The following is an 11246-nucleotide window of genomic DNA, read 5'->3' on the forward strand; positions in this document are numbered from 1 at the left end:
TTTCGAGAGTTACGATATTTTTTGTTTTTCCTGGCTCTGTGGAATAAATATCATAAAATAAATAGGTCTTTAGTTTTTTTTAAGCAAAAGTAGCATGTTGTGGAAAACAAGAACAGTTACAGTGTAAAAAATGATCTTCGATATCGTTGCATTTTAATTAGGAATACAAGGCTATCGACATTACAGTAAAAGGCTAGCTCTATTAGTGAAAAAAGCCTGTTAAAAAACGATTTTTAAAAGCGCTGGTTATTAAACCTATGGAGTGGACGGACTAGGAACACTCGAGATGGAGTGGCTGAGGCTTTCCGTTTCATTTTGGGGACGGAACTGGTTAGAGGGTGACTGGGCATACCGGAGAGCGTTCTTGAATAGGGTTCTCGATCAGCCTCTTCTAATACACGCCAGTATATGTCAATGTCGCTACGAAACAGATTGTGCTTTTAGTAAGCAGCGCTGTGTATAAATTCTGAAGGCCGTCGTTAATTCAGGTATGAGGAGACATATAGTGCTGCGGGTAGAACCGTACGTTAGTTTGGGTAGAACAATGTGATCTAAAAACGTAATGCGTAGCGGCTGTTGTTTGGTATGCGCCCTTTACGTAAACATCTTAGCACATCAGGTGCGACTTTGTTCAGCCTCCTTCAGCTGTAACCTTAATATGCTCGTGTTTAAAATCTAGTGATTACTGATTGTAAAGTAAGCCCAAAACCTTTTAAACAAGAAACTTGCGTTATATTGTTCACGCATGACAGGGGCTTTGGCATTCAGCATCCTTCTGTATACAAGTCTGAGGTTGACATGGCATTTTTAGGATTAGCTCGTGCCATGGCATTATCTAGTGTGGGAGTCCAACTGAAAAAGCTTGATTGACAACTCTCTGTGAGACGAATCTATTGACATTGTTTTCCTATACTTTGGACATATCGAAGGGTGGTGTTGTCAGCATAGTTAACTATGCTTGGTAAGGTCATTATCCCTAATGGCCGAATTGATAAACAAGGTTAAAAAGATGGCCCACTGACACTTATACGTTCTGCATGTGTGCGTTGTTCTTTTGTTCACATATGCCATTATCATAGATCTCACCCTTGTCTATCAGTCTTTGTTTCCTATACCTTAGAAAGTCTAAGTACCAGTTAACCAGATAAGGATTGAGATGGAAGAGTCCTTTAGTTTTTTCCCCCGCAACTCGGAGTCTGTTTTACGATTATCAAAGGCTTTTCGAGAAAGTCGCCATTTTGCAAACCTTAGGCCTACACATTCATCGTGATTAAAATCCTTATCATCTTCTTAACGTGCGTCTTTGATGTATATTATTTTCATTCATGTACCTTCAATTTGAATGCAATTCGCGCAAGTCTGTGCTAAGTCTGCAGCCCTCCTACTCAATAGCGCATATTGTGTGACTAGCGTCACGATTTGTCTGCAATAAGTACTTCTTACTGATAATGACTGAGGGATCAGCTACGCCCTCGAGTCGTGCTATCGTTACTGTAGCTCATTCGCTGTCTGATCAACCTCCCATCTCATGCTGAGGTCGTTACTACTGTTAATCTCGGCCCACTAAAACTTGCCGAATAGTGAACAGGAGTGTCTACCTTTGGGAGTGGATTGATGTTAGCTTCTTTTCTAAGCTGTCGGCGCATGTGTACAGGACCGAGACTTGGTCCCACAAAGCAGTCACCACAGGAGCGAGACTTGTACAATTTTGTCCCTCCAAACCCTAGCTTTAGTATGAAAATAACGGCAACCCATCAGGGCCAGTAGCGGTTTTTTTTAATCTTGGATAATGCCACCATGCACATCAAATTCCTGGAGCTCTGGGGGTGGGTGGTGTCCTCGGGGTTTACCCTGAGAGGCCCCCCCCCCCACACGGTTTAACGTAGTTCTCATCATTGCACAAATCCCCAAAATAATCATTGAGACCAGCAAGAATTTCCTTTTCTAAATTTGGCTGAGGTTTTTCTCTTTCCTTAAGTGATTTTATCCACTCTACTCCACCAGTGCAAACTCCCCTGTGCTCCTTGCCTACCCCAGTTTTTTCTCGATTTTTCATCAACCAATCAACTAATAGTACCTTCGATGACAATTCCTCCACTTTGCGAACGTGATCAGCAGCCTTATCAGCAGCTCTTGGTTTGATGGTGTTCCGTCCTCATTTGGCCTCTTACGGCGTTTCTTTCTTCCTTAACAAATATTTAACTAGTGTAGTAATCCACGGTAGGGTCCCGTGGAAAGACATCACAACTCTCCTCACAGTGAAACACTTATCCATAAGATTGTGCAGTTCCTTATTTAATATGGCTAGCTGCTATTTCAACATCCGAGGCATTGATCACAGGTGTCCAAACAAAATCTTCTAACTCTTAAGTAAATTTAGAAAGGAGAAAAGTCTGATCATCTGGTTGGCAGTAATTGTGCAAGAGAAACCAAGTATTCCCTGGATAACGTGTGATAAAAGATTCTGTGTTTCGATGTCGAATGTTCGATTTCGGAAGATAACGAAGAAACATTCGGATGGCAAGCAAACAAACGCGTTGGTTATTAGTCGGGAGTGTGCTGCTCGTGGAGAGAAAATTCAATGAAGACTTTCAGAAGCGACGTCGGGTAACGAAGGTGTATGTGTTGAGGGGATAGCATGAATGTGAAACAAGAAGAAAACTATGTTGAGCAAAGTTTGTAGATAAATAAACTAGTCAAAATTGTTCGTTATTGCGCGAAAAATATTGTAAATTGCCATACGTTTCGAGGCTGCTGCCTCTTCATCAGTGGATAAAAAGCAACTGTAAATGTAACTGTACAGTTGCCTTTTATCCACTGATGAAGAGGCAGCAGCCTCGAAACGTATGGCAATTACATATTTTTTGCGCAATAACGAACAATTTGACTGATTGTGAGAGGTATCTTGCATAAAGTAGTCGCAAAGAAGAAGAGTCAGACTCGTTTGAGGAAAGTGAAAAAGTGAACTGTGAAGCGGGAAAAGGAAGAAAAGGCTCGGGGACCTTGGGGCGAAGAGCGTACTGGAAGGAGAATTACATCACTGATATGATAGTATCTTTGTTAATGACGACCAGCTGGTCAAGAAATTTTGCAATACCAGAAAAGCAAGCAACACGGAAGCTTACGAAGTGGTGCAAAAACGATTAAACGTCGAATACAATAAGGCCTCTGGAAGTGATTTCACTTTCCAAGTGGCAGCAAATGAGGAATCAATTTAAGTCGTGCATCAGTATCTGTAAGCAGATTTGCACGAAAATGAAGACAGCTTCGGGTATTGAAAGGCTTGTTGTAGAACGGGGATATGGCAAATGGTTTGATCTTCGCTATCCACTTGTGAAAATTAGAGATTCATGCCAACCAGAAAATGCATGTGACCCTTCTGCACATATTGGAAATGAAAGCATGCAGGATACTAGCACAAACGAGGAGGAGGTTGATGATGATGACGATGCAAGTTACATATCTAACGTTAGGAATTGAAGTGGCGAAGTTTCAAACAATAGAAAATGTTTTTCAGTGAAGAAACCTGCCACCAAAGAAGTAAGACTGAGCAGATGGAAAAAACGCTTGAACTACTTCAAACTACGATCGAAAATGATCCCACCAAAGAACTTGTGCAAATTTTAAGGAAGATATGAAGCACTCCAGGAACAGGAAATGAGGTCCTTTCAGTTGATGTGTGGCCTATTAGCACCCAATGGCAATCCAATTATGCCACTTCATGGTAATTTTAACTTTTACAGCAAGTTCAAATTCAGGTAATTTTCACCATCAAAGTCATAATTTTGCACAACAATCTGCGCCCGTTCCAAGAGCTACTAGTAGTTGTCGTCCAAGTACCCTATCATATGGGTATTCACCCTCTACAATTCTTTCTAACAGTTCCAGTGATGAACAGTCTCTCCTCCATCATGTTCAGTCGACTATGGCATCACAAGGACAATCTGGCATTTCACAATTTGAGCAATTTTGAAAGCATTGGCACTTTGATATCTTATAATCAGTTGTTTGAAAAAGAGCTTTTTGTACCATGCCTGTGAGATGCATGGGTTTATTCCTTTTGATAACACTGTGACAAACTGCTTTGAAATGAAATATATTTTTGAAAACAGTGTGTTTGCATGAAAGACAGTTTGTAAATTAAACAGGAATAGGTAGACCCTTGCCTCTACTGGCTTGACCATGAGAAATATTAGCATTTTCCACAATGGTCTTGGACCATAATAATAATAATCAGAGTTTCAAATTTTTTGTGTATCTCCTTGAAGGCAAATTAAGAAGAGGTTCTTATAATACAATTGAGGTGACACGCTTTCCTTGGGATTTTTGACGGCGACAACACATTTAAGTAGTATAGGAGTTGGTGGTACGAGATCATTTTTGCAAAAATGATCTCATACGAAACCAACTCCATACTACTTTACATTTAATGGTCTCGTATTTTTTGATCTCGTATTTTCAGTCTCATATTCTTGGAAATCTATATGTTTTATATTTCTGCGAATCTATGCCGTGGCGAGGCAGAATGGATCCAACGCAAAATTTATTTTGGAACTATATGTTATTTAAAATGCGTGACTTTCTTAGAAAAATCACAAAGCATGACATTCTCGGAAATAAGAAAGGGGGTTTCCCCGTGATTTTTAATCAATCAAAAACTTCACATTTTTACTACACAATTGTGGAATTTTTGAGTGAAAAATTATTAATTTGTGAAATTATTTATGTAGACCGGCACTGCTGTGCCGTGACGTCAGCAGCCAACTTTTTAGATTTTATAGTGACCGTATGCATGACTTGTCATACCATTATTGTGAATGTACCGCTTGTCATCGAAGCAAGACAATGACACTTTATTAAGCTCATAGCTTCCAAGTTTATGTAAGTTGCTTCTAATCGTTTTCATGGTGTGATGCATTTGCTTGTTATTAAAAAGTACGTTTTTATAATTTTCATGAGTTATGTTCTTTTTTGATGATATTCTTTTTAATACCCTTAGCGGTCTTTCCGCCTTTGTCATTGTCTTTCATATATGAATACATTTTCGATCTCAATCCGACGAATTCGGTTATTGGTATACCTGCTGCCTCGTCTTTGAATTTACCGATTACTTTTTTGTTTGTCTTGTCGAAATATTGTGAATCTTCGGGATAATCACTGTTATCGAATTTGTCTTTATCATTCCAAAAGTCTTGATACGCGTCATTAGTTTCAATTTCATAGGTCAAGCTGTCTGTGTCTGTGAATAATAATTTCGCTCTGCTGCCGTATTTTTGTTTGATATAATTGTAGTGGAAATCATACATTAGTGTCTTACTAAGATCTAGGATACACATACCCACATATGCCGGCCTGTTTAGGGTTAGTGTTTCTTTGATTTTATGCACTGCCACTAGATTTTCATTAAAGATCTTGCTACTGACATATGTTGGTTTAGCAGCCATTTTTGACAGTTTGTTTTCATCAGTTACTAATCTGACATCTACTCGCTTTCTAATATTTTCCATTGTTTTTCCAAATACACTGTTATTCATAAGCTTGAAGAAGTCTTTCTCAAAAGCATTTTTGGCATTGGTTCTCTTCTGCGTATTGAAATCGATATATTGCTTTAACCATGCGGACTGATTGAACTCCAACACTCGATGGACTTTAGTTATTTTCAAACCAAGATCGGTGTACAATTGTAGGTTCCTATAATGAAGAACATACTTTTCTTTGTTGCTTAATGTAGGTATCAGTTTATGAACTAAACCAGTTGATACATTAAATTTGTTGGATATTTCTTGGCAATAATTAGAAAGCATATCTTTGTTGACTTTGACCTTTTCGGCTGCTAGCGGATAATCATTATGCAGATCGTGTAATTCTTTGGGATATTCCAAATCAACTTCTAATATCAAACCTTTATTGCTATCTTCTTTATACTTGGCTAGGTCTATCTTATCAATATGGTTTTTAGCCAACCATTTAAAACCACCAGTTGGTAGGTATTGTGACATAGGCCAACCATACAGATTATTGGCATCCAGATACATAATATACTTTGAGGGCGCCTTTTCATCATACGTTTTCATGTATTTATTGTTAGCTTTACCATATCGATTGGCGATGTAGCTTGTCCCGCCTCGCATGCCCTTTTCGATGAATTGAAACATATCGATGTCAGTCATTAGTTCCAATTTGATATCAGTCATTTTTAGCATAGCATCCCATGACAAACCAGGAGATGTAAAATAATGGCATGGGTCTAATTTGTAGTATTGCAGGCAAGTCTTTCGGAAGTTTTCAAATACATCCGCTAATAGAAGGATGTCAGATTTAAGATATATATCGTGATATTCTCCCATATTTTTAATAGAAAATGTATCCCATACAGTCTGAGCATGTTGATAATCTTTATCAGTAATATGTTCATCATTTAAGATGCTGTAAAAGTCTTCTTTTGATGGTAGCTTTTCATTGAATTTATCAAAGCTATCCATGAAGTCATATGGGTAGACTCCCTTCTTGCTCATTAAATCAAGCTCTTTACCTTTGAATTTTGAGAAGTATATATTAATGCTTCTTTTGGTAGGTTGCTCACCAGTTTGTCAAGACTTGAGCTCATAAATTGAAAACTGTCAATAAAGGTCAGATGATTACCAAGCATGAAAGCCATATACTTTTCCATGTTGTTTGGTATGGCATTGATATTCATTTGACACTTTTCACCTTTCTTATTTGTATATTTATGCTCTTTGACTATTTCACCAATCTCTTGCATTATAAAATGACTGTCATACCAACGGAGATTATGGAATATAACTGGTATTTTCTCAGTCAGTCTGAAGTTAAGATTACAATCTTGATGAGCGGATCCTCTGTACTGACCAGTTATATGACAGTGATCTCTGACCCTTACATCGCTTTTATTGTATTCTTTCTCACATATATGGCATTTATCAGCTTTTTGGAATTTTTCTTCATCATCTTTAGTCATTCTCAATGGTTTATTGAAATATTTTTTCATAATCTTCTTGCAATATTTGACTTCATCCAGCATAGCTTCCATAAATTTGTAAACAGCTTTTTCACCTCTATAAATTTGTACTGGTTTTGTGTATTTGTCATCATAACAACACACAACCTTATATCCATAACCACAGTCTGTGTGTCTCTGATAAGCCTCTGTGTATGATTTGTCATCATTGGGTTGGCATCCATGTATTTTTTCAGTTATGGCTTCAAAATCTGCATATATTACAAATGGAACTGGTAGTTGTTTGTGGGCATTATTGAATTTTAGTATGTTGTCATCTTTTGTTGGCATTTTAATTGCTTGTGCTCCATTTAATTGGATACAGTTTTCTTTATGATTATTCAACACTCTTTCAGAAGTGAAATGCTGAAGACAATACATGCAAAAATGTTTTCTCTTTTCATGCTTTGTTATATCATACATGAACTTGTTGAAATCTTTGATCAAAACATAATGCTTGTTTTCATTTTCTGTTATAAGAAGCAGATTCATGCAATCTTCATACTTTTCTTTTGACACATAAATGGGATATTTTTGTTTGTTTTCATAACCGAAAACATTGATGTTAATTTCATTCTGCTTTTCTATTTTGTTGTACTGTTTGGTAGTCACTGGAAATTCAATTCCTGAATAATTCAAATTTTCAATGAATGCTTTGTCTGATTTTTTGATTCTCTGTGGGTATTTGTCTTGAGGATTAAGATGTCTTATGTGGCACCACCTGAAGCATTCATTATCCTCATTTTTCATGTTGATCAATCCCTTTGCACTGTTTCTGAGTTCTGTGGGTAGTTTTATATAAGAAGATCCTTTCATTGGTTCATATTTTGTCACATTGATATAATGATTTTCAACGGATTGAATAGTCCAACCAGATCCCTCTGAAATCCAAACTGCAATCTTGTTCAGTATGACTTGTTTTGACAAAGATAAAGCTAGTTCAATTTGTGTGTCATTTGTTATTGTTTGGGGTTGACTGTTGAAATACGCTGTTTTCATAATTTTTTCTTCTCGCCCTAGTTGTTTTTCAAATGTGACCCTCAGTGTTTCAACAAACTTTAGACCTTTCATTGATTTTAATATTTTTTCGATATGGATGGCAACAGCCTTTCTTGTATTTTGCAGTTGCATAAGTGGGTCTTTGCTGTTTTTTATGTTGATTTCATAAGACTTTGTGAACCCTTTTAAAGCTTTGTTCGTTTCTTGTATTATGGTCCTCGGTAATGGAACTGGTCTTTTAGTCCTAGGCAATGGAACTGGTCTTTTAGTCCTAGGCACTGATCTGTTCAATTGTTCTATTTCTTCCAGCCATTCAGCAGGAGGAGCCGGCAGTCTCTTTCTCTCAAAATAGTCAACCATTTGTTTTACACTTTTTCTTGGGCCCGGTATTGGTTTTACAGTCCTCGGTGCTGGAATTGGTTGTTTGTTTTGCTGGAGAAGCAATTGGATTAATTCTGATTTGCTTAGTTTTTCAAGATCACTCTTGTTCATACTATAATTACTGGAGATAATATTTTTCATACTATTCATCATAATATATGTATAGGAAATAATTCTTTATATATGTTTTTGGGTGCGTTTATAGTTTAACACATACTAGTGTATGTATTTAACTTTTAAAAAGAGAAGTGATATCAATGAATTAATTTGATTTTATTTGTTCGAGTTTTCATGTTCATCACAAACATAACCCGTATTATATGTGAACGAATTTTTGAAATGCTTCTTTGTTTTGAGATGATTATGTTTTCCCGCAAGAGTGTAATTGTGATTATTGTCGCATATTTTGCAATACCATTCTTTATGCAACATGTAATCGTTTTTGTTTCGTCTTCTTTCTTCTGCAGTGTAGAATCTTGGACGGCCAACTGGTCTTCGATCTTCCATATAATATAACTATATATTTTTTGTTTATGTATTATTCTTCAGGTGGATCGCAATCATTGGGATCATAATAATCGGTGTCGTCATCATTAGTGTAGTAATCTACTGGTCCGTATCTTCTGAAAGCTTTTTAATCTCCTCGTATTCGTAGTAACCTACCATATCCGGGCTTACAACAAAATTGCTTATGCCGTCTGTTATTTTAACCATTGGAATTTTTTTTTTGCTGTATACTAATTCAATTGTCATCGGTGGGCGAATTAAATACATCAAATCCGATTGGTAAAATTGTTCCATGAAAAGACGCAATTTTTCATCAACTATTACATAGTTCATAAATTTATCAAATGCCGCTTTTTTGCTCATGTATATAATAGAACTATATATTTTTTATTTATGTGTTTTATTCTCTGACCATCCTCACGGGGGCTAAAAAATTGCGATATCTTTCAAATTCTCTGAATAAAAAAGACATTTTAGCATCTGATTTATGAAACACTCTTCTGATCATTTTCCAATCATGACAGCCGTTGTCAATTGCAAATTTCAACAAAGGAAACTCTTTGGCTCTTACAAAATGCATGTAGTCGGCGTTTTTAGCTATTATATCACAAATTGATTCTTCGATTAACTTTCTCAAACATAATGTTTTTACTATTTCTGCTCCTTTAAACATATATTAATAGGTTATATTTTGTTTCGGGGCTTTTTGAGTATCCATTTATTGTTAAAGGGGGAACTTGGGTGATAATCATATAATTTATTTCCTTTTTTTAACAAAAGTCTATAATGACCTGTGGGATTTACCATCAATGTGGCTGTGATATCTTTACTTTGCAATACATTTTCACGTTTAATCAGTTCAAAAGCAAAACGGCGCAATTGTTTGTCTTTTAACAGGCGCATCATAAAACCAGTGAAATCTGTTTTTATATTTTCTTCATCTTCTTGCAACAAAATGTAATTATAATTAACCTGGTGACAAAAACTTTTTGATGATTCTGTTTCATCTGACGACGATTCTGTTTCATCTGACGACGATTCTGTTTCAGATCCTTTGAACATATACTTATGGCTTATATAGAATTAAAAAACAAAATGTCTATGTTCGCCATTTTTATTTGACACATGTATTTTCCATGGATAAAGGTCTTCTCTTATATTTTTGAAGTCAGCTGCCCAAGATATCATTTTACTATTCAGCCCCCAATCTATTTTAAATCCAGGGTGTTCATCTTTTATGATGTTTTCTATATCATTTTCTTGCATGTCTTTCAAAAAATGGTACCATATGATTATCAGGTATTTTTGTCTTTCTGAAAATTTTTTCATATACTATATCTTTTATACAGATTTTTCACTGTCTTGTGACGAAACAGATTCTTGACTTTCTTGTGATGAATCACTTGAAACACTTTCTTGTGATGACGGTTGCCAATCGGAATCCGACAAATGTGAATCTTGAGAGCTCTCATAATAGAAACCAAATTTTTCTTCATTTTCGAACTTGTCCATATAATATAAGTATATATTTTTATTTTTTTATAAGTATTTATGCGCGTTTGTTTCACCACAATTCATATGTTTTCAATGTCTTTCAATGGTACCCAACTATTGAAATCATCACTGTATCCCTTCCATTTTACAAAAGCTTGTTTCTTTTTATAGTCTCTTCTAATTACTTTATCAATACGAAAAACATCCTGTATGGCTTTTAATAATTCAGGTTGATAAAAACTACCTTGGATGTCTTCACCTCTGAGATCTTTTAGTTTGTATGTTATTGGATTAGTGTATTGGATCTTATCAACTGTAAACACTTCTTCTGTCCAATTTGGTGTATAACCCTTGTCGAACACATTTCGTTTATACTTAGATATTCGAACCTTGTCACCAACCTTGAATTTTGGTTTTTGTTTCAATGTTTCTGTATCACCATATAGATTGAAGTAAACGGTTCCTTCATTCCTTTTATTAGATGCTTCAACAGGTGTCATTTTTATGCTTGAATGTTTTGTGTTGTTGTACTGTTTTACTAGTTTGGACAGCATATCGAGATACATTGTATTACCTTGAACTGTGAACTGCTTCCACATTTTGGACTTGATTGTTCTATTCCACCTTTCGACCACTGAGGATTTCTCCTCATTTTCAGTGGAGTACATATGTATTCCATTTTTCTCTAATAAGTCCTTCAAGTGTTTGTTATAGAACTCGTTTCCCTTGTCGACCCATAAATATTGTGGTCTTCTACCTTCCTTGAATATTGTTTTGAATGCTTCAGTGACAGATTCGCCTTTCTTATCCTTCAATGGGACAATCCAACCGTATTTGCTGAAAACAT

The 11246-nt window shown here is 36.0% G+C and overlaps 2 protein-coding genes across 2 annotated transcripts in view; both read right to left on the bottom strand.

Annotated features, from left to right (window-relative positions):
* The window catches only part of LOC138013056 (uncharacterized), a 41737-nt gene extending 34428 nt beyond the window's left edge, over positions 1-7309 (bottom strand). The window contains exons 1-2 of the mRNA XM_068860024.1: positions 6712-7309; positions 5710-6532 (exon numbers count right to left, since the gene is read on the bottom strand). Of these exons, the coding sequence (XP_068716125.1) occupies positions 5710-6532; positions 6712-7309 (1421 nt within the window). The remainder of the gene's footprint in view (positions 1-5709; positions 6533-6711) is intronic.
* Positions 7310-10479: 3170 nt separating this feature from the next.
* On the bottom strand, positions 10480-10998 carry LOC138013068 (uncharacterized). Its single transcript, XM_068860028.1, has one exon. The coding sequence runs from the start codon at positions 10996-10998 to the stop codon at positions 10480-10482; it is 519 nt and encodes a 172-aa protein (XP_068716129.1).
* Positions 10999-11246: the final 248 nt, after the last annotated feature.

Source organism: Montipora foliosa, chromosome 1 (assembly GCF_036669935.1).
Source record: "Montipora foliosa isolate CH-2021 chromosome 1, ASM3666993v2, whole genome shotgun sequence".
NCBI lineage: Eukaryota > Metazoa > Cnidaria > Anthozoa > Scleractinia > Acroporidae > Montipora > Montipora foliosa.

Excerpts from the sequence above, each read along its gene's own strand:
- LOC138013068 (XM_068860028.1), bottom strand. The coding sequence starts at position 10,998 with ATGTGGAAGCAGTTCACAGTTCAAGGTAATACAATGTATCTCGATATG.